The sequence below is a fragment of the Gallus gallus genome, chromosome 1 (assembly GCF_016699485.2).
Source record: "Gallus gallus isolate bGalGal1 chromosome 1, bGalGal1.mat.broiler.GRCg7b, whole genome shotgun sequence".
In the NCBI taxonomy this organism is placed as follows: Eukaryota; Metazoa; Chordata; class Aves; order Galliformes; family Phasianidae; genus Gallus; species Gallus gallus.
In genome coordinates this window covers 183,231,378-183,255,881 of record NC_052532.1, presented here as the reverse complement: position 1 = coordinate 183,255,881, position 24,504 = coordinate 183,231,378, and the positions used below count along the sequence as shown (strand labels likewise).

The 24,504-nt window shown below is 38.1% G+C and overlaps 1 protein-coding gene across 2 annotated transcripts in view; it reads left to right on the top strand.

The window, feature by feature from the left end:
* Window positions 1-24,504, top strand: part of ARHGAP42 (Rho GTPase activating protein 42) — a 160,048-nt gene that overhangs the window by 12,010 nt on the left and 123,534 nt on the right. For both annotated transcript variants that reach the window (XM_040650438.2, XM_417185.8), the window contains exon 2: window positions 22,448-22,543. In XM_040650438.2, the coding sequence (XP_040506372.1) occupies window positions 22,448-22,543 (96 nt within the window). The remainder of the gene's footprint in view (window positions 1-22,447; window positions 22,544-24,504) is intronic.

The window sequence follows — 24,504 nt, the reverse complement described above, 5'->3', positions numbered from 1 at the left end:
TTTCCACCTATGACCTTATGGTTATCCTTAGAGTATAGAACTGAAGATAAAAACATGAATGTTTAAGTCATTTGTTTAGCTTTTTTTTCTCCCTTGTTTCATTGGGAATTGAAAAAAAATGCAAGTCTTATAAAAAGTCTTCTTTTCTTATCCCAAGAGATGAGTTCTGGTGGGTTCTCTGGTGCTAATAAATCTAATCCACAAATCGTAGGATTCACTCTTTAGGTTTTAGCTATCTTAGTTCTCCTTCACTTGAATCCTTTGGTTCAGTACAAACTGAAGAACTTCTGATTTTTCTTATAGCTATCAATAACCATGTATATAATGCAACTATTTCTATTAAGTGTCTTCGGTTTGAAGTTGAAAGATGGCAAATTAGAGATCTAATGATTCTTACTTTATTTACGTTGCCATGGCCTAGCAGTGATGTAATTCCTCGTTCTGTTTACTTAGTTCTTTTGCTCTTTAAAACAGTCCCTAACCTCCCTGGGAGTGGTAATCGTTGTCAATTTGCAAAAATAACATTGCCAATCATGTCTTTTTTTTTTTTTTTTCCCACCAGCTTTCTGACAGTTTCCAAATCATTTGGCAGTAAAATAGCATTATACTCACTGTCAAAATTGCTGCAGTCATTGGCAATTCAGGTCGTCTTTGATTTGTTTTCTATGCAAAGCTCCAATTTTCACTACACCTTGTGACTTCAAGAGTATCGCACAATAAAAACCTACTTTCTTGTTTATTTCTGTCACTTGTCTTCAACAGTTATTATAAAGCACTCTGAGCAATGGGTTGCTGGATAAAAAGTCAGTCTTGCAGTATTTTCTCAAACATTTAATGTACCCCATAGAATTTCATGCTGTTTTGACAGATGTTTCTCTTGTCCCTTCGTAAACTGAAATGGTTTTTAGACAACGACATTAATACCAGTGGAATAAAACACTTGATGGCAGTGGGTATTTTTTTTCACTGAACCATAGTTTATTAACAGTGTTAGTAGTACTGTTCATGGTAGGAATGTTGTTTTTTGTTGTTGTTGTTTTAATTTCTAAATATTAAGTGATTCAAATCTCGATATTTTTTTGTCCTTCGTGAGATAGAGAGGGTTCACAGTACAGTGCGTAGGGATATGGACTGTGAGGGTCTATACTTGTGGGTTGAAGTTTGTGTGTATAAAATTCCACGTCTGGATTCTTGGCAAATATCAAAAATTACAGTGGTTGTATGTCCAGTCCTTATTTTCTTCATTATTCAGTAAAATAAAGACTGTGGTTTTGGAGCTTTTATCTTTAGCTTCTGCTTGTCTCTATCTACACAGATAGTAATTAAGTATGGCCTGCCTTTTGCTGTATACATATATTTATGGGGCAGTTACGTATTATGAGACATTTCATTTCCGTGTCAGTTCCCACATATGACTTTAGTTTAGAGTCGATACAAAAAAAAAAAAAAGGTGACTATCTATAAACACATTAAATAATGTTTTTTAAAGTTGCGTGGATTTGTTTTATTTTTGGTACTTTTAAAAAAGATAGGTTTTTATTGCAGGAGGGGATCTTAAAGCGGATATTTTTATAGTACTTTTTAATGCAGTAGCAAAGAAGGAGTTCATCAGATTTCTACGAAGCTCAGAACTTCAGGTAGCGTTGTGTGCCATACTGTACAGTAGAAAATTTGTCATTCTATTTGATTTAATTTAATTGAAAGTTAAGTTGGCTTTTTTAATATGAACTCTTGACACTCCTGTAATTCCAGATTTGTTACAATGTAAGTATTTTATCTGTGTCTTTTTGCATTTTTACTATTTGAGAGAACCAGAGCTCCTGTGTGGAATTTGGTCTCTCCAAAAGCTGATTTCTGCTTCTGAAAGGATGTCAAGTCAAAGGATGTCAAACAAAACAAATTAATGAACCAAAACCTTGGACTGATAAGAGGCAAAAATTCTACTACTTCTGCATAACATGAATATTTCCCTATGGAACATATTATTCACCCAATAATTAAATCCCATTTTTATTAAAATACAGGTTTCCATTCTGAGGAGACTGTTTTACTTAAACAGGCCTACATTTTTCAGAGGAGCCATGCACTGTGCCTTAGACCTTCAGAACAAAACTGGCCAGTTGATGACCCATGCTGAAATAGGACAGAGGAGGAGGACTTTTCCATTACAGTAGAATTCTGCTATAGTTCCCCAGAGTGTCTTCAAATAGCCCTATTTCAGGGTGGTATTTATCTAACCTGCTTTTGAAACTAGCTGTTCTGTTGGACACCATGTCAGTCTGTGACGGTGAGCAAAGAAGTTTGTGATTTAAGTGCACTGCATGCAGGAAAGTTCTTTTGTCCTATTCCAAATGCTCATCCTGTGTCCTATACTTTGCTGTTTCATCTGGTGAAAGTAATCTTTGTTCCATGAAGGAAAAGGAGCTTTCCCTTATGTATTCTTCGTAGTCACTGTACCCTTTTTGATAATGTGTATTACTGTTAACATTTCTAGTGTATATCCTATTGCTGTGTGGATCTAATTGAGATTATTTTTTCATGTGCATTAGGGTGTGCTTCCTTCATTTCATTTTCCTCTGTCTTCACACTTTCCTGTCAATTAAGTTTGTGTCATCCTGCTGCTTTTCAAGATAGTAAAAAATGAAAGCAAAATGTTGCTTACTGCTGAAACCCTCTTTCTAATCTGATCTCCAGAATATATATTTTTTTACTCTGTTAAATAGTAAGGCTTCTCTGAGGTCCAAAGATGGATTATTTGGCATGAAAGAGAAATGTTAATGGTGATTATGCAGAAAATGTACTAAAGCTAGATCTCATTACAAGAAGCTACAAACAAGTCAAGTCTTTGAGCACTGACAGTTGCAGCAGCAGTCCAGTGGGCTTATTCTGTCAGATTCCAGATCCTTCAGTATTTTCACAGGATCGTAAAATTGTTGGGGTTGGAAGGGACTTCTAGAGAACATCAAGTCCACAGTTTGCACAGGTAAATGTCTAGGTGGATCTTGAATATCCCCAAAGAGAGGGATTTCACAAACTCTCTGGGCAGCCTGTTTCTGTACTCCGTCACTCTTAACAGTAAATAAGTTCTTCCTTGCATTAGTATAGAACTTCTTGTATTCTAGTTTGGGCCTATTGCCCCTTGTTCTACTATTGCTCACAACTTAAAAGACTCTGCCCCCTTCACTTGACTCCCACACTTCAGATGTTTATAAACAGTGAAGAGATCCCCTCTCAGCCTTTTCTTCTCCAGACTGAATAATCCCAGATCTCAGCCTTTCCTCATACAGGAGATGCTCCAGACCCTTAATTGTCTTTGTGGCCCTCCCTTGGATTCTTTCCAAGAGATCACTGCCTTTTCTGAACTGAGAAAGCCAGAACTGGACACAGTATTCCAGATGTTCCTTCACAGGGCAGAATAGAGGGAGACGATCATCTCTTGATCTGCTGGCCACGTTCTTTTTAATGCACCTATTGCATTAGGTGCATTATCAGAATGCTATTGGTCTTCTTGGCCAAACTGCTGGCTCACAGCCAACCTGTTGTCTACCCCTAAGTCATTCTCTGCAAAGCTCCTTTCCAGCAGGTCAGCCCCTAACCTGTACTGGTGTATGCAGTTATTCCTCTCCAGGTGCAAGACTCTACACATGCTCTTGTTGAACCTCATCATGTTCCTCTTTGCTCAGCTCTCCAGTTTGTCCAGGTTCTGTTGAAGGCAGCACAGCCTCCTGTTGTGTCAGCCACTCACTTCCTCTTCCTCTTTTTGAGTTGTCTTTAGAGTGTCTTGTTGCAGGTATCTGCAAATATTTGAAAGGATAAGATTAAAAGGAAAAGTGGCTTTGGAGCTGTTATTCTATGTTGTTTGAGGGATTTCCTTATTTGCAATTCACAGTTCTGATGATTTCTTGTTAAACAGAAAACTGCTGAAGGGGTAGGCTGCTCCATTTGTAAATTATTCAGATGAGGGCAGTAAAAATGGTTCATGTGAACAGACATTGACTAAGCAGGTACATTCTAAAGAAGTAATGCGACCAAGTGTAGAAAACTTACTTTATCCCCTTTTGTGTATCAGATTGATTTTTGGACTAACGTAATTTTTCCCGGAAGTCACAGAGAAAAACTCAATAGTAGTGCTAGCATTTGAAAATGGAGAAATATTTGAAAGGAGGATGTGGGAGGTGTTCAGAAGGAGAGGAGATTCTGTCGTGCTTCTAAGCTAACCAGAAATTGTCAGCCCAGATTCAGTCTTCAGGGATCCAGAGACAGGGAAAAGGAAGAAGCACCCCGCTTCCGAATTCGTTCCTGGGACTTGTTCTTTTCAGGATGTACTCACGAGGAAGAATTGTACAAATTATGCCTTTTCAGAATCTGGTACTCTTAGAAACTAAATAGCATTACTCTTTTGTTTATCTTTTAAGATCTAGAATTTCATGGCAAAAACAAAAAGCGATCCATGGACCGCTGTGAAAACTTGTTATGATAGTATGGATGTATTTATCAAAGTCAAATTTCAGCTTAAATACACAATTGTCTGTATTATGAAATTGTTCACTTGTGCATGCAGATTGCTGCAGTGCTTAACTAAATGATTGAATGCTATTTTTTAAAGGCCAAGTAATAAATAACTCTTCTACCTGTCACTTCTTAATGTAGACTATGTAGCGTGCCTCTATCTCTGAGTCTGTTACAGCAGTCTTCATTTTATACATTACTTCCAGTTAATGCTAGGTGTGTCATTCTGTTATTGTGCAGTTCTTACTGAAGGGAAAAGCTTTATCTTGTAGTTTTCAGATTGTCTCTCGTTAGCATGAATGCTATCTGTGTTTAATAGCCTTCTGCTTTTAATTTTAAAATAACCTGTGTCAGTGATAAGTTTTATCTGGCTGGGGTTTAGCAGGGCCTTTTGCAGCCATGCAGACGATAGTGAAGAGGAAATGTTTAGATAACTGTATGGTTTTGTGCTATTGCACTGCATGTATTTTTATTTCATTTTTCTTGCAATAGTCATTCACACATATATTTGAAAATTATCACAGTTTCAATCTAAAAGCCTCTAGAAGTCAAAACTGTCTGAAGCCGTCCTGCTTTGCTTCTCTGTGGGGAGATGATGAAAACCAGGATCTGACTTCAGTGCACACCCAGAAATTTGTTCTGACATTTTTCTTTTATTCAGTAGCAAAAACCTGTGAATTTTAAAATCACTTCCTTAGGTGTATTTTTTGGAAGCTATGTGCAAACCTGTAAAGTTAGCAGCTGTGTAATCTGTTAGCCACTGAAAAACTCAGACTTCTTACAGTGAAGACTTAATTCTGTTGCGGAGGCAGAATTTTTGAGGGTTATTGCTGGATTGTTTTTCTTAAAGGGAAGTTTCATTTTTCGTGTTGAAATGGGAGGAAAAAAATAAAGGCAGCTCCAATGTCACAAGAATTTGGTACTTTAAGTCACTCTTTTTTTGTTTTGAGTTAATTTGTGCTTTTTTATTCCCTAACAACTGTGTGTGTTTCTTGGTGTCCTCCAAAACCAGCAGGAAAATAATATGCAATATATGCAGATATATGTCATCCTTCATATTAGTTCTCTGTTCCATAGTATCTATGAATTACTACTTCCCACATGAAAGGTGAGCACAGTCTTTACCCAGTTTATGATTAATATTGTACAGTTAAATATTTAACTTTCTCATCCAACCATAAGGAGATCCATCCTGAGCCACCTCTTCTCCAGGCTGAGCAGTCCCAGCTCCCTCAGCCTTTCCTCACAGGAGAGGTGCTCCAGTCCCTTCATCATCTTGATGGCCCCTCATTGGGCTCTTTCCAGTATGTGCACATCTCTCTGGTACTGCTGGGTCACACCTGGACACAGGACTCCAGGTGCAGCCACACCAGTGCTGAGTGGAGAGGAAGGATCACCTCCCTCGATCTGCTGCTGATACTTTGACTGATGCAGCCAAGAGTACCATTAGCATTTTTAGCAGCAGGGGCACTTCACAAATGAAGGGATTAAAACAAATAAATCACATTTAATCTGTTTTATGCTATATATTTTTCCTCAAGCAGCTGATATTTTAATGTACTCTGTTTACTCATGTCAGTGAAGCTGGGATGAATATTTTACGAAGAAGATGTTTTACTTGGCTGCTGTGTACTCTCCCGAGTAATGCAAAAACTTGTAGGTTGTTCATTGTTTAATATTTACTTCTGTGTTCGGCTGAGGTTGGAACAGAATTGCAATAGATGTACAGAGCACACTGAAAGAAGCAGCCCTTGCAGCTAAGTGTTTCACATGCTGCATTTGGAGAGTAAGCTCCAAAATCTGTCTGTCATGTTTGCCCTATCAGTTCATACTGCTCATTGGAAGCCATACGTATTTCCTAGACTAAATGAACAATTTTTTCCCCTACAGAGAATTCCAGTTCTGTTTTCGGAAGAACTGATGCCTTCAAAATTGTATCCCATTGCGGAACTTTTTAATAATCTTGCTAAGGTTTTTTTTTTCTTTCTTTCTTTTTTTTTTTTTTGGATGAAAGTTGTAACTTTGTGAAAATATTCCCACTTGTATTAAATTGAGGATAAAGAGGTCAATATATTAAGGACTGCTGGGCTTTTGAAATTGGATCTGCAAGTCCTTCAAGGTGCTTTTCATTGAGGAAAGGGAGAGTGTACTATAATGGAAATCCAACCAGTCAGTGAGCTGTGAGCCACACAAACCTTATGCTCCAAGCATAAGGTGTTATAGCATGCTGGAGGGAAAATGACTTTGTGGTGACAGCAGGAAAATTTTGCAGTCACTCTTTGGATAAAAGTACAGTCTTGGGGTTACATTCCAGATTTTGCTGTATGGATACCATAATAACAAACTACTGGCTCAGGCTCAGAGTATTGCTGTGTTACTGTTTTTTTCTTTCGTCCTCCCAATGACCTATTGACTTAATAAAGCTTTTCACTGTGTGTATAAAGAAAATGGGTGGATATTCTCCCAAAGCATCATTATCAGCTATTCCAGTTTCATTTTGTGCATGGCAAGAAGTAACTTTTCGCTAGGAGAAAACCTGTCCAGGCTGCCTCTGGAAATGGTATGCAACAAAAGAAACACTCAATTTTCTTCTTGATTGGTGAGATTAAGCTGTGATGAGGTTACAGAGTGAAATCTCACAGGTAGTGGGAGGTTACTTTGGTTTTGAGAAATGGGATTTTTGCATATTTCTCTGGTTAGGGTATTTAAATGTAAACTGTTCTAATCAGTAAACATCCAAGTTTAATTGTGAAAACTTTAATTGTTCTGTCCTGTCTTTGTTCCAGTTGTCTTTTTGGTGCTTGATCTACATGTTAGGAAGTGAGCGTTAAATAAGCTTGTTTGTGTGTGTTGTGTTCTTCATGTTCTTGGAGACCAACTTGAAACAGATACAGAGCACTGATGTTCTGTAGGGGTTGTGTTAAATGGATCAAAACGAGGTTTTTTGTTTTGTTTTCTTCTTAATGAAATTAGAGGATTCTGTTCTCTAATATAAAACTTTTTTTTTTAATATTATGTCCCTTTGGAAGAAAAGAAGTTACATCTTTCATGTGGACAGGGAGGTGTGAGGAGCTGCATTCTTTCCAGCTCTGGTTAGTGTCTCCTGCTCTGAGGGAATGGCATGTGGAGCAGTGGGCATGAAGCGGGGGCCCTGGAGGGCCTGCCTAATCACCAGTGTGCTGTGTGGCCTCAGGCAGTCTTGCTTTCAGCATCTCCATCTGTTGAATAGGGCAATGATGGTGCATGTTACATAGAAATACATTTATTTTGCTGTCTTCATAGACTTGGCTTGCATGAAGGATGAGATAATTCCGTATTCATTACAGGATTTGGATGGTATGCAGTAAGCAATACAGGGAGGAGAAGAGGATTGAGGAATACTGAACTCTGAGGAAAAAAACAAGCGTTGAATAGCTTTTCATTTGGTGACTGCCCTCATGCTGAGAGCTAAGTTAGGAAAAGTTTTGAAAGAAGAGGGTAAAGAAAATACATGTATGTAAGCACTGCGGGTGGCAGGAGTGAAGCTGGATGGGCAGTGTTCTCTGGCAGCCTTTTGAATGCTTGCTTGGTAGCCTAAATCAAATTTTGTCACCTAGAAATTTACTAGTGATTCATCTAGTTTTACTGCTTAAAAATATGCTCTGTAGCACAGATTACTAACCAAGCTTCTGCTGAAGGATTATAGGCTTGTAACATAACTAAGGGAATAGCAGTGCACTCCTCTGTCTTTGGAGCAGTTAAAAGATCCTCCATCTGTCCATTGTCACTTACCCTCGAAGAACATCTCCCACAGTTCAGCCAGCAAGATGGAACATCTTCATGATTCTTAGTGTCACAGTATTAACATAGCTTCTCCTCCTTTGTTGTTGTCTTTGGTTAAAGGTGGTTACCCTGCGTGGAAACAGCTAAAGAGCACTTAACAGTAGCGGTGAGTTGGTTTGGCCATGGGAGCGACAGCCTCCTCCTGGGATGGTGGTGAACAACTGTTGGGGTCCTGAGTCACTCAGTGTATTGCAAAACGTACGTGTACAAATCTTCCTATGAAGAGCATAAGAATAACCACTCTGGGTCAGGCCCGAGGTTTATCTGGCCTTATATCCTGTCTCTAAATATGAGTAAGTGCTGTGCTGTGAGTTAGATTTTTTTTCTCTCACACACAGCACTGATGCCGAGGGTAGGGTATAAGACAAGGCAAGAATGCTGTGTGATACTTCTTCTGCTTCCAGTGGTTTGCGGCTTGAAGATTTCCTGAGCAAGAAGTTATGCCTTTAATAGCTCTCCATGGATATTTTTTCTGTGAACTTCTCTAGTCCTTTCTTGAACCCACATACATTTGTAACATCCACAGTATCTGGTGGCAGAGAGTTGGGTGATTTAACCACGTGTTTTATGAAAAGCATCTTCATGTTGTTTGAGCTCGCTTTTTGCTTCATGAAGTGGCCTTTTGTTTTTACTTTCAAGAGATGGCCGCCATTGCTGTTCTGATTCTGATTTTGTTGGAACTCTTAGGACCCTTCAGCTGTCTTTTTCAGGCTAATGAGTGTTATTGCACTTATTTAAGAAGATTTTCCTACCATTTCTTACCCTTGTCACATATCCCTGTGTCTTTCTCAGCAGTTTTGGGATGGTATCAAGGAGGAAGACCAAACACACACATGATGTTCCAATGCAGGCCTGTCGTGGATCGGTGGAGTGGCATTATGATATATCTGTTCTTTTTTTTCCAATTTCAAATAACTGTTGATGTTTTATTTGCTTTTTAACTGGGCCTGAGTATAAAGTAGTAGAACACTTGAGTTTTTGTTTAGATGGTTTAATGACAAAATCTCACTTGTGAGCGATAGGAGTTAGTTTAGAATTCATTATAAATGCCATAATGTAAACAGTACTGGCACTAATGGATGCTGGGCTTATTAATTAAAGGCTCCCTCTCTACCAGAACGGTAACAAGAGGATGTTGTTATATGTTCCTAAATCTTTTAATGACTGGAAAGCAGAAAAAAATCCTGGAGAATAAGAAGTTTTAAAAATTAAAAAATCCTGCAGATGAGATATGTAAATGCCTAGTTGGTGCTTCTTAGAAGTGATTTGATTGGACAGACCTGGGCAGAAAAGATAATTAAAGCTCCTTATTTCGTCTGAGAAGTACAAGATTCCTGCAAAGTGCATGCAAGAAATGCTTCTTCTCGTGAAATACAAAGAGCCTATTCCTTGATATATTATTGTACTTAGATGATTACTGCACTTTTTGGAGTTTCTTCCTTGCCCTCTCTGACTGAATGCAGTAAAACTGGAAAGCAAGCAAGATACAGAAAGTATTTCCAAGCTGCGAAGGAAATAGCATCACATGCAAATTGGGATAGACTGCAGACTTCTTGGGAATGCTTGATTCCTGAGCAATACACACTGGAGCTCATGCAATGAGACCCATTCATGGATGTGCATTTCGTTATTTAAAGAAGCATGCTTGGTTTGACTGTTTTTCTCCCCTTACTAAAATGAAGGTTTAAATTCTCATAAATGTATCTTCAGGACTTTTAAGTACTTCCATGGCTTTCATCTTTGCATTTTTTCTGAATACTTTTCATATTTGAAGGGTAGAGGAGGGCTTTAATGAGTGTATTGAACTTGTCTGCTGTATAAATCTGATGTTTGCTATGCATTCTCCCTAAGCAGTGAGAAGTAGCAAAGTAGCAAGCCAACTTCTCATTTGATTGAGTGCAAGAAACTTCTTCAGGCCAAATTTGATGGAGACATTCAGAGCCATTTCAATTCACTGGTTAGTTTGGTGTCTCTGCTCTGTCCTTCCTGTCTGGAAGTGCATATCTGAGTGTGTAAACAATTGCTGCTTACATCCATGTGTGTTTTTGCAAAAAATAAATACGTGCTGTTATCTGCAGCACTGAAGTTCGTGTGACTGTGATATTAGCTGTCTGATCAAAGGAATCTAATCAAGCGTTGTATTCCTCAGCTCCAAGAGCTCAAAAGAATTTCATACAGAAAGTGTTTCATTTCCTTTAAAGCGAAGTGGTAGTATTTTATTTTTTAATGACCTAAATATACACATTTTAATTTTTTTTCTCCTCTTCTCCTCCTTCTTTTCTTTGAAAACTTTTTACTTTGTTGCCCAAGTGCAGAAGACTTTGCCAGGAAGAAGGGTGAGCAAAGCTTCTGTTTCCCATGACCCTCGACTCTCATGTTGTTCCAAGAGCTCGCTGCTCTCAAATGCCTTGATAAGTGCTTTTGTGCCTCCCCCGCCAGCCCCAGCCCATGCTGCTGATCTTCCTTCCAGCAGCTGTCTTTTCAGAACTGGAGGAATCTACCCAGTGCAAGAATCATGACACACACAAGCACTTAAAGATGCACTGGAGAAATTTTTGCTGCTAAAAATCTGTACGTTGATGGAGTGATTGCTGCAGCGATTTATTCTTGGCTTTCCTGGAGGCAGTTTGTTTACACCTCCATGCTTGTACAAGATCACAGCAACTGTATATTTTTTTTTAACTTTTGTTTTTTCTCTGAATGCACATTTAGTAGGGAAGATCCACGTAGAATGAGATGCAGATGGTAGAACTAAGCATGCCTTCATGCTAAAGCTCCTTCTGAACGTGTTACAACATCTTGAAGTATATTATGAAACTGTATTGTCATATACTGCTTTGTTTTTTGCTGTCTATAAATAGACATAGGCTTTTTTTTTTTTTTTTTTTTTTTTTCCCCTCTGGATTCCTTGTTAGATCAAGAACAGAGAAAACTCTGTATTTTAAAGTACTAGTGAAATCAGACCCTAAAAGTAGATGCACCCATATCTTACACTGTGCTAGGGATCTGGGAATTCCCATGTTTTTTCTGGCAGCTCTGGGGTTGCTAGACAGGAAGTCACTTTCTGCTTTTTCAACCTCTGGCAGCATCTGGTCTTAGTTTCTGTGCTTTTTTTTTTTTCCTTTTTTTTTTTTTTTTCTTTTTTGTGATACTTGTCCGCCTGCTTGCTTTCTCTGGGATGTGCCAGGAGTGAGAAATGACAGCAGAAAGCCCGATAAAAACCATGCTTCGAAGAAGGAGATTGAGGGAAATAAAAGACTGGACTGCTGCTCCAGCTCACTGGGAAAGGCTGACACTGCTCTGGGAAATAAACAAACATCTGTGGGGTGGAGGAAGAATGTGGAAGATCATAAAAGAGCGTGTAAAATCCCCAGAAGGAGCAAGAGAAAGTATGTTGAGGGTCAAAGCAGAGTTGCAGGGAAGAAAGTTTAAGAACCTGGGTAGAAAACTGTGCTGAAGTTCATGTAAAATGATGCAGAAGAAAATATGAAAAAAACCAACAAAATTACAGGGCAAAAAAGTTGACGTCTTCTAGCCTTTTCCAGCCTTCTGGGTTTTCAGTATAATCTTATGTTGACTGCTGTTTCAGGTTGTTTGTCGTTCAAATAAGTGATGAAACAAAATGGTAATTAATTGTATTTGAAAAAAAGGAGCAAAATATGATGTATGCAGTACATGAGCAGCCCTGACTTGTGTTAATTAATCTGTTGTTGCTCAAAGCTCTTACCCAGTATTAGCATCAATATCTTTTTCTACCGTAAGAGCTGGTTTATGAACAGAGGATCTGCTCATCATGTGAATGGAGGTTCTGTGACTGTGGGTCAGCTTCCTCTTGGGGTCACCACAGCCAGGCTCGTGCATAGTGAGAGGTCATAGAAGTGCAGCTCTCTGGAAAGCATAGCAACATGTATGGAAAGGCAGCGTGAGCTATATGTAACCTTTCCACTAAAGTGAGCAATGTGAATGTTAGATAAACCTGTAAACAATAAGGAAAGTCAGGAGCTATTATTTACTATGTGCTGTAAGCAGATAAAGCTTATTTTCAGGAATGTTTCATGTCATGCTTTCCAGAATGATTAAATAGTTAGGCTCGGGAGTTGGGATCTCCTGATACAGAGCTATGGAAAATTGTTCTGTCAGCGGGTGCAAGGGAAATACTGAGTAAGTGCCAATTTTCTGTAATTTTAGGATGGAAAGAGGCAGGGAGGTGTCCTTATATTCAGGAAAAAACTTTGTGTACATGAATGCACAGTACCACAAAAATAATAATTATTGTTCTCTCGCTTATATGGCTCCGCACGTGTTGGAATCCATCCTGTGGCTGTTGGATGAGAAGTTCAGTGAGTGAAAATGGGTGTGTTTGCAAAACTGCCGTTGTATGGAAATGTTTTATTTGAGTATAATTTAGAAAAATATAATAGTGCACTAGCAGTATTACCAGTTTGTACCCTACAGCCAATCTTTATAATTTAAGAAGTAACATGAAGCCAAATGCATTCTGAAACTTCTGGTCATATTTATGGAAAATATGCAGAAAATTACAATTGGTAGTGAAGGACAATTTTGCTTTCTGCTTTGAACCTTATGATTAGTCACTTGTAAAGGTTTTATTGTTGCATTAACTCTGTGGATTTGGTTTTAGGCTTGGAAGGCTCAGAGCCCGGTAATTCCCTGCGTAGTCAGTTTGTTTTCTAATCAAATACGGCAGTGTTGTTGAACATTCAGTCATATGAACAAAAGTAGTGGGAGCGAGGGGATTTTGCAGAAGTGAAGTAACGAGAATTAAAATGCAAGGAGGTGGGAATATTGAAACCAAACAGAATTACACCACTTAATGTAGCAAAACTGTCAAGCTCCGTTTAAGCCTGACCTTTAGAGAAGCAGATTTGCAGAATGTACTGTGTGGTGTGCTGTGGATCAGTGCTCACCGTACATGCTCACTAAAAGCAAAGGATTTCAGTTATGGTTTCTTTTTTTTCATGTTTTGAACTGTGAAAAGTCAAAAAAGTTAGTCATGTAGATTTTATGGCTTTTACGTACCAAGCTAAAATTCTTTCTGTTCTTCTACTTAGATGAGTGAATTAGCATTCTACGTTTACAGACAAACAGCTGGGGTGAGAAGAGTAGAAAGAGGGATGGAACGTGACCAATTTTGTCTTTTGACACTATAAAGTTATTTGGTTGAGAAGTTATACTGCTGGGGCATTTTAGTGTGATTTTATTAAGAGAGCGTATTTCAGTACGGTGTAAATGTGGCCAAAAAAATATTCTGCCTCGTTAAACATCAGTGTTCTGTTCTTGGTGTGTTTTTACAAATGTGTTGGATTTACCACTTCATCAGAAGAGAAATGTTAAGAATATTCAAAGTGCTTTGGAAGTCTCTAACAGAAGCAAGCTGGGTTTTAGAAAAGTTGTAGTAAATAGCTATAAATCCTGTTGGAGATATGGACTTTCCAATAGCTTTTGCATCAGTGTTAAGAAAGTAGGGATTTTGCTGCATTTGATCAAGGGGATTTCTCAGTGCTCGATAGAATGAGAAAGTAAATTGTGCATTTTTCTCATGGAAATATACATGAATAAGAAGATGACGCTGAGAAACTGTGAACTGCTGTAGTGCTTTATTTAACCCCAGGGGAATGCAGCAATGCACGGATTATGTGTTGACATAGTCTGTTGATGTCTGTTCCCTGAAGATGATGAGAAAGAAATTAGCTTCCCTGAAGTGAAAGAGCAAAATATTGAGCCTAAGGTGGAAAAGCAACATGGGATTGTTGGTCTGGAGGGCTGTTTATTTTAGTTGCATTGCCTTGTTCCATGAATAGTAAGTTGGCGAATAACCTAAAAACCAATGAAAATGGCAAATAGAGGGGATAAAGAGTTCATTGACAGCAACAACAAAACTCTGTGTCAGTGCAGAGCAATGGCCCTTGTGCTGTAAAACCTTTGGCCCTGGACGCTAGGCTCTGTATCCCATTGTGGTCTTTTCTTGTGGCGTCTTTAGAAAGCATTATGGCCAGTGGCCAACGTGATCTCCATGTGCCCTGCAGAGAGGTTCTCTGCTGTGCCAGCCTGCCCTGGCTTTGGCTGAATTAAATGCTTCTGCAGAAATTTGGAAAAAATGCAATTCCTCATAAGAGGGTTGTTGTTTGTGGGGTTTTTTTTTTTTTTTTTCCTATGACAGTCAGAAAAGTTTGATCTGAAAATTAATTCGACAGCTATGAAGAATAACAAATGTATGTGTGTGCATGGAAGTGTAAATAAATTCATCAAATTCACTTCTCAGAATAGAAGTGCCCCAGGCAATGCCCCATGCGCTGCAAAAGACTCCAGTGATGGAAGTCACTGAAAACCAAAGGTGGCAGAAGCTATTTCAGCTGGTTTTGTGAATTTATGTTTGTATTTTAAAGGCACGTTAGCATGCATTTTCATTTGCTTTTTAACTGTAGGTGATGTGGGCATGTCCTGGTGTTACAGTGTGGATGTTTTATTAAGCTGGGATTACCTGTTCTGGCAGCAAAACCCAGAATTCTTTTAACATGTACAGCTGAGTGAATTAATTGCACTTCAGAGATGTGTGACAACATCGTTGTGCTCAGCACCACTTCTCTGGGTGAATTTACAGCTCCGTTACAGTTCCCCTTGTTTGGGCTGACTTGCTGTCATATATATGAAATTGGAAAATGTTCTGTATGTTAGTTACCTTGGTAGTTGGTTTTCATTTTTTTTTTTTTTTCATTTTAAAGCAATAGTGAACTATGAAGAGTAGAAAGAGGTGAAAAAAAATGCATTTTAGTGCTGTTTTCCGAATTCAGATCAACATCTGTGAAGCTGGCATTTCTAATGAGAAAGCCCTCAAGGTGGGAAAGAATGTGAAATATAATGGTGACAGACACAAACTTGTATGATCACTGCTTTTAACTGCTTAGTCATTCATGCTGCCTAAATATAACCGTGTTACCAGCTGCTGTGTTTGCAGGCTGTGATGTGGAAGAAGTTGCCCCACTGTGACTTGTTCTAGTTACAATCAAATTGACTGTAGCAAACACAGAAGCTGTTGAAGTTCAGTGCTTCTCAGTGGGGCGTTCTTGTTCCTCCGGCTTATTTCTGGCTGTTGATATAGCTTGCCTGCTTGAAGTTCTGTCTTGTATAAAGTAACAAGACCAAGGCAATTCCCCATTCATCTGCACAGTAAAGAAGCGTATCGTGAAGCATTTAAGGATACATGTATCTCACAACTATTTTCTTGGATAAATAATATTATAAAAATTTGTACTTCTAATACTGCTGCTCTCCTTCCCCTCCTCTTCCCTCCCCCCTGCCCCCCCCCCCTTTTTTTCCTTTTACTTGCATAAATCATTAAATGTTTCCTTGCTTGTGTCTTTTGGTGCAGTAAGGATACTGCAAATCATGCTTATAGCTGCCAGTTCACAGTGACAATATCTCTATTATGAATCTACTCTTTCAAGTGTTTAGATAACTTAGCCAGAATAATTGTTTCTAGGATGAGAAATGCTTATAGAATAAATCAAGAAAATGAATATATCTGTTAAGCAGTTTGTTAAGCAATTAAAAAAAAAAAAAAGAGTGAATTGTTCATTTTCAGTTTCTGAGGACTAGAAGTCAGTGACCTCAGTAAATGGTTCTCTATATTTTGTCATGCCATTTTATGAAGTGTACAAGCGGTATCATTCAGTTTCTGCTGCTTCTTTCACATTTTGCAGTTGCTCGGTGCTCTGTTCAGTTTCAGTAGCTCAGGTTCTATTTAACCTGTATGTCAGTGTGTTCCAAATGGAAAAGCTGATAAAGAGTGGCCACCCAGTGTTTCTTCAGTCCTACCTAACAGAGGAAACAAACAACCTAGAGGCTTAAAACACTGAAGATAGCTCTGCTCAATCTCTGTTCCGGTCTTCAGCTGCCCCAAAATGCAGCTGACTGCTGACTTGGCCCCAGTATCCCACTGCTCAGCCATGGCCCCTTCCCTTCTGCTGCCTTGAGAGCTCAACAGCAATAACTAGCTTTGTGTTGGGTTACCAGAGCTGCTGCTGTTACTATTTTAGCCAGTGTTTGCTTTGAAGTCCAGCTTGCTGCATTCCTGCCTGTACTCAAGAGTTCATTTGGGCATCTTTAATCTTCTTGCTAGGTTTCAGCTGCTATTTTTCTTCATTAACCTGGTGAGAGACACCAGGTTTTTCGAGAATGATTGATATCACTCAGGAGGAATGATGTTTATGGAAATTTCATTTCCTAAGGAAGCCATCTTTGTAAGTAAACAAGTGAAGAGACTTTGCCCTTTGATGTGTGCTCAGAACAGTTTGTTGTAGGCTGTTACTTGGGCAGGGACATGGGCTCTTTGCAAACCTGTCAAACCTGTCCTCTTGGAGCTTTTTGGTCTCCTGTGTGGATGGTGTGAGCTGGCTACTGTTCTTCTAGCTGACAAACTAGCAAAGCCAACCAACCTTCACATCTCCACTAAAAAAAATCTGAGTGTTTATGATCCTGTAGAAATCTTTTCAAGTTTCATTGTCTGTGGAGCTTAGTCTTTGTTGTGAAAGGCCGTGCCACAACTCACACACCCAGTCTTTCATCTTTCAGGTAATGGTATCCATCATTTCATCACTTTGCAACGTATTGCCCCTCCTTCCTCAAGGCTTTGGGCAAGACTTTAATATTTTAACAAATCTAGGATAAGAAAACTGAAGAACAGTTATAGCGTGCAAGTAGCTATTAGTTTTATCTACTATTCCCAGCATGTCAAGTTTTAACTGAGGCCTAAAATAAATTATTAATAACAATTGTTATTTAGATATTAAATTATCTAAGACCTGAAGTATTACAGTGCAAATTAGATCCCCCCTTTTTTGGTAATTTGAAACAACGTAAATCTTAAATAAATGTGACTTCCAGTATGATGCATTTTTTTCCCAAATTCTTTTTGTTTTTTTCTATTTTTGATTGATCAAAAATATGAAAGTGCCAAATTCAGGAAGAAGTGGTTTCCATTAGGGAAATGTGTTTTGTGACATTCCTGAATAAGTGATGGCATCTACCATTCTTTCATTAGTGTTATGGTACTGATATTTTGTATTATATGTATCTGTATCTAACAGTGCTATTGTATGACCTTCTTGTGGTTAAGCTGTAATTATCCTGTCACTGTTTCCAGCCACATTATATTATGATTCTCTGAGTACTTTTCAGTACTACCTCTGACCAAACTCCATGTCAACTCCAGGAACTCCCCTGGCTGATTGGCTGACTTGATTCAGCTCTATCAAAGTCAGCTCCACCTCAGTTACCTCCTCCCCTAAATGTATCAGAGTGCAAATGACTGCTCTGCACTGCATACACCCCTGCTCACATGACTGTAATCTTTCTGTGTGACTAGGGAGTGCAGGGCACATGAGGTGGGTGAATACTGCTGGAAAGGGAATGTGAAGAGCAACTGAAGGTGCCATTTAGGAGATGACCCCTGCAGTAAAGAAGGGATATCGGAGTGTATTCTCATTCTTTCCCTGGCATCCAGGGAGTATGCACAGAGTGCCTGTAGAAGAGCAAGTGCAACAGCACTTATATTATCATGGAGACTTTTGAGTGACTGTCCTTCCCTTGATGATAGACTTGTACTGCCAGTTATTGCTGGTCAATAAAGCTGATGAGGCTTCTGTAGTAACTTGGAAGATCAGCAGACTTTGCTCTGAAGAGATTTCTATCCTAGGCTAAGTGAAAAACTTTAGTTGATGTGTACTAGAAAAAACGGGGGAGATGGCTGTTAAGATCTACATACTAAAAGATGAGAAAGAGTGACTCTTGCAATGCTACATAGCTTGCAGATCATAAAAGGCTGATTTATATAGTGTGGTGATTGACATTTCTACATCTGCAAGAAGCAGAATGTATTGAGATTTCTCAATGACATTAAGACTCTGGGATGTATGGTTATAAATGACATCTTGTAAAGCTGGAAAGGGTCTGTGCTCTATCTCTTTTCATTTTCTTCATGGTATTATTTGTCTGTCCTGGATTGAAGAGGCAACGGCTCTTAAATCAGATCTAATTCAGTTTTGAATTCTTGGACCTGTGACAGACGACCTGCTTATTTCCCAGCTTGTCCTTTTGCTGGGATCAGATGAATGGGCAATAGGTCAAAGTGGTGATGTGTCTAAGAAAGAAGCTGATAAACAGAACTATAATTGCACTTCTTGGTCCAGTTTTGGTAGCTTACCTGCTGTGTAGAGCTTTGAGGGCTTACAGAATCCTATTGCTGCCTCTCAGAAGCTGGCCAAGTAAGTCAGTAATTTTCTGCAGAATACTATGCTTAGTGTGTTCAGGTAAAATGAACTTTATACAGAATTTCTAAACAAAGAAAGAATTTCTAAACATTATAAGAAACCTCTGACTTTGGAACTTCATTTCTTCTTTGCAATGCTTAACAGCTCTACCCTTAATACGATATCTTCAGAGATTTTCGAGCTATTAGAATAGATCTCATTTGGAGTCAGGAATCTCCAACTAGTATCATTTTGGATGATTTGAGCAAGTTATCTGATGAGCCATGTAATTTTTATTACATTTTTCTTAGCCAACATTTTAAAGTTGAATTAAACATGTTTTCATGTTTTCTTCAGGTTCAAAACATGGGAGAACATTAACACTCTGATTTACTCACACAGTGAAAGATCAGCATCTGTGCATGACTAATCTCATATATATAATGGAGACTCCACCTCTTATTTTTACTATTTGTTTTCCTTTCCCTTGACATTTGTTCCAGTGAGCATTGTACATGGAGAAGAGTGACAGGGGAGAATCCTTTCTCCCTCGTTTCCTTTCTATGAACATTAGTAGATTGTCCAGAGGAAATAAATGTGCATTTATATTAGCGATACTTAATTTTTATACTTTCAAAGAATATCCTGAGTTGAAGGGACCCATAAGGATCACTGAGTCCAATTCCTGTCTCCACACAGGATCACCTAAAAATTAAACTACGTTTCTGAGAGCCTTGTCCATCCTGATAGTGCTGATACCAACTAAAGTTTAGGTCTAACAGCTGTAGAATAGTAGGTTACTTAGATATCAGAGATACTGCATTTGCATTATACACAGAGTGCTTAAACTCTTCAGAAAGATTTATTTTGTTTTCTTCTATAGTAACAGTAGGAAACACTTTGTGTTTAGCTTCTGAATTCTTAATGTAATGAATAATAAAATTTTCATGTACAGTAGGAAAAGTTCAGTAAGGATGCAGTAATTTAATTCTGCACGGCTTTCAATGGGAAATATGGTATATTTTATTATGGTATATATAAGATGTTAGGAAACTATAGGTGAATTTGCATGATGACTAATTCTATTACCAGTATCAGTACGTGAAGGACAGTGTCTCTCATGAATAAAAACAGGATTTATAGAGAAAATGATGGAATGCAGATTTAAGGAAGCTTTATCAAGGTGACATATTTTTATCTAAAGAAAATACAAAAATTCTTTCTTTTATTCCATGCCTAGAAATGATTAAATCTTCAAAATACAGTTGGAATATGTATATATAAAGGAAATACGTATTGAATCTGCTGTGCTTTGACTTTCAAATATTGTAAATAATTACTAAGCAGTTCTTACTGTTACAGTTCACAACTTTCTTTTAAAGGATGGATATTTTCTAAAATTTTCAAGGAAACAACTAGGACAGATATTTAAAAGCTTCTGTGTTAATTTCATGTCCAATTATTTCTAATCTTTCAGCAATTTTAGTTATTCAGGGAGGTACCAGACGTAGGTTGAAGGAGAGGGAACACCTGTCCTTATAAGGGGTGAGAATTCTTTCCTTTATTCTGTTCTGTTTATCAGTAAGATACAGATTTTGTTTACCCATTTCTATACATCCTAGCTATTTATCTGATATAACCATACCTGGACTGATACACTCTGAATTATAGAATCACTGTGGTTGGAAAGGATCTCAAAGATCATCCACTCTAACTGTTCACCTATCACCAGTATTACCACTAAATCATGTCCCTTAGTACCGCATCTGCGCATTTCTTGAACACCTCCGGGGGTGGTGACTCCACCATCTCTCTGGGTAGCCCATTCCAGTTTGTAACCACTCTTTCATAGAATAAGTTTTTCCTAATATTCAACCTGAACTTCCTCTGGTGCAATTTCAGGCCGTTCCCTCTAGTCCTATTGCTAGTTATGTGGGAGAAGAGGCTGATGCCCACCTCACCACAATCTCCTTTCAGGTCATTGTAGAGAGCTACAAGGTCTCCCCTGAACATCCTGTTCGCCAGACTGAACAGTCCCAGTTCCCTCAGCTGCTTCCCATAAGCCTTGTGCTCCAGACCCCTTACCGGCTTTGTTGCCCTTCTCTGGACATGCTCCAGGGCCTCATTGTCTTTCTTGCAGTGAGGCCCAAAACTGAACACAGTGCTTGAGGTGTGGCATCACCAGTGCTCAGTACAGGAGGGCCATCACATCTTTGCTCTTGCTGGCTGCTCTGTTTGTGGTACAAGCCAGGATATCATTGGCCTTCTTGGATGCCTGGGCACACTGCTGGCCCACATCTAGCCAAGTGTCAACCAACATCTCCAGGTCCATTTCTTCCACACAGGAAACTGCATGTGAAATTGTTTAATAGAAGCCTTAGGTCAGAGAATGGTTTTTGGCTTACTGATGTCTACCAGCCAGTGTCAGCAGACACAGAGCAAATATAGGGGCAGGGCAAAATCCTGATAGGAACTGTGACCTTTGATAATGGTTACCTTCAATTACAGAAGAATCTTTGCAGTCATCTTATTGTGTGGATTCTGATTTGAAATGATTTAGAAAGGTTTTCAGCTCCTACTTTGTTTAGGATAGTGGTATGTTTTTTATTGTTGGAGATACTTAAATCTGAGCAGTGTGTGCATGTGTGTGTGTGTATGTCTTGATTTCAGGTGCTAGGCCAATATCTACATTTATACACTAAATTTTATTCAAGCAAGAATAAAATATAGTCTTCCAATTTTGCCTTGGCTTTGAGGGTATTGGTGCAGCTAGATGAGTATCTTACTGCTTTCTAAGAGCAGTGCATTAAGGTTGGTTAGGGCCTCTGGCTCCATCTGGCCCAAGCCCTGATCCAGCAGGGGCACTCAGAGCAAGGTGCTCAGGACCACATCCAGGCAGCTTTGGAAGATTTCCTAAGAGGGATACACAGTGCTTTTGGAACAGAGTTGGTGACTTGTCTTTTGCTTGTATCTTAACCCCACCATGTCTTTAGATTAGATTTAGTGGATATCAGACTCTTAATTGTAAATTTTTCTAGCTTCTAAACAGGTAACATATATATGACCTCAAAGACATGGATAATTCTTGCTGCTTTTCTGGGCTCATCTAGACTGATAACATTTTCAAGTCTTGACCGTGTTTGATACCACATTCATTTCTGCATTTGCCATTAGTACAACTAATGAGGGAAAGAACAGGTTTATGTGGTTACAGTGGTATTCTGCTCATGATTGTTATTTGTTAAAATGTATAGAGTTCTAATGAATTTTTATGCTATAAGTTTTGGATTATTACGGTATTTCATTGAATCTTAAGATCCACTTTATGTAATACAGTGAGAACAGTGCTGAAAGACCATGGGCCATCTACATAATTAACAAGCATTCTTTTTTTTTTCCCTTTTGATTTCTTTTTACAAAACTTTTTGTGTAAGATTATGCAATGTTGGTTAGAATGAGAATAGTGAGAATGTAATTTTTTATTGTAATGCGTAAAAGAAGTTATCAATATTTTTTTCTCACTCTCTGAAGTAACCTTTTAAACAATGGAAGTCTATTTACATCTGTGATACACTACTAAAGACTAATTCTTTTAATAGTATTTTTCAAGAGTTATAACACTTCTTCATTTATCAACAAAATACATGTATTTGTCTACAAAATCTGGCATCTAGCATGTTTCTGGGATATGTCAAGTAGTTTGATTTTAAATAGTGATAGGAATTTTTAAAGAAGTTACTGTGAAAAAAGTATTACTAGAAAGGAAAGTTTGATAAATGAAGCTCCAGTGAAGTTGTGGTGGAATAACACTGGTTCTCTTTTTTCTTTTTCTTTCTCTTGAATTTTAGATTTATCCATGGCAGTGCAAAAATTTTCACAATCCTTACAAGATTTCCAGTTTGAGTGTATTGGAGATGCTGAAACTGATGATGAAATTAATATTGGTAAGTATCTGCTGCAATACTTCATCAATTCTTATATGTTTCTTATATTATTGTTACAGTGAGGCAATGTACTATTTAATGGTGCAAATAACAAAGAAATTGAAAGGTCTCAATATGTGGGAAGCATGCAAGATTGTAAAAGAACTTGCCAAAAAAAAAAAACCCAAAACCCACAAACAACCTGTGTCTTCATGATGTACCTCAGTTCTTTGTAGCTTGCAGAATTCAACATGGGTTTGTCAACTGAGTCAGCTGTGAATCTTCTAAATCCTGCTGCTGTTTTTAATTTCCAGTTTTCTTTGTTATACTAAAAGGTATGCGAGTTTCCTATGAGCTAGCCTGGGTCTGCAAGAAACACTTAAGTACCTAGTAAGATGGAGGAAGTGTTTAAGGATCTACAAACAGGAATATGTTCTTTACAACTTGTGCATTCCTAAGTATATAGTTGTCTGAGTTTTTGCCAGTAAAATTTACTAGCTGCTTAATGGTCTGTCTCTGCACACCCAGAACTTGGGTACTCAAAAAACTGAACAGCTCAGCTTGTCTTGAAAGTAAGTCTCTTGAATATCTTCAGAATAATCTTTCTTCAGCTAGTCCTGAATCTGGCATTCAGAAATCCCACTGCTCTTTATTCCAGAGCATTGCTGTAGTTGCTGTGATGCTTTTGGTCAGCTGAAGTGCTCCAACTTCTGTTGGTGAGAAACCTGGATACTGATCCATCTTCAAAATGTCCATATTCCATATTGTGAGCCTTAGGGACCTTGTTCCTCCCATGTCTCTCTTAAAACAAGTGGGAGCTGGTTGTTGAGGAGTTGCTTCTTAAAGTAAGTAATTTGGCAGTACAATAGGGAACATAGGATTTTTAAATTAAAAAGAAAGGAAGATCCTTCATATCGTTGAGGGGAAACAAAAACGTATTTGCTCAATTATTGATGAGCTTAAATTTGAAAATTTAAAATTGTTTTATGTTTACATTAAATATTTACTTCATGATTTTATACAAAGTGATTTCTAAAACAGTGGTACGTAATACTGTGGTACACATTTGGAAATCGATAGGGAAATATGAAAAAGGTGAAATTTAATATCAGAATTTGGTAGTTTAGTGGGAATGTTATTCCTCTGCTGATTTTTAAAACATTCAAAAAATTAGAACATTTTTGTCCAGGGCCATGAAGCGCTGTATTCTAATTTACTCAATACAGTGCTTTGTCCTCTGATTTCTTTTTTTTCTGATTTGTTAAATGCACAGATACTGAAAAGACTCATATGTATGCACTTTTTTTGGCATTCTATGTATTATTTCTTGGCTGCTAAAGTTAGCTTGTACATATTCTATGCATTTAAACTAAATCTACAGTATCTCAGTTGTATGGCTTTGATTTGGTCCATTTTTATTTTTTTAAAGACATAAATTTTGCATTTAAAATGAGGTGACTGATGACAAGGAGGACTTTCGTTTTACTTGTAGCCTAAATGTAGAAAAGAAAAGGCATTTTATTGTTTAGACATTAAACAGGCATTTAAAACTGTTTAGAAAAAAACAGAGTTCATGAAGCTTGACAGCTGATTTATTTCACTTGGAGCTTCAAAGAAGGGATTTTTAGCTTCTAAGGCAAGCATTGCCTGATGGATTGTCGTGTGCATCAAAGAAGCTTATAAGAGTAAAAGGTAAACTGACAGGAATCAAATACAAGTCTAACAGAGCATATCTGATACTCTGTGCTTTTATAGGGTAACTCTCAAATTTTGATCTCCCTAGAGCAGTGACCCAGAATTTGTTCATATCTTTAACATGTCCCAACGAACTCGATTTTTTTTTTTTTTTTATCATCAAAGACAGCTTTGTAGAGAAGAATCCTGCTCTCTGTGACTCCTTCTGCCTTCACCTCCTTTAGGAAAATCTATGACTGCGAATGCTGCTGGGAAGTTCTACTTCAGTTTCCAGTGATGCTCTTAAC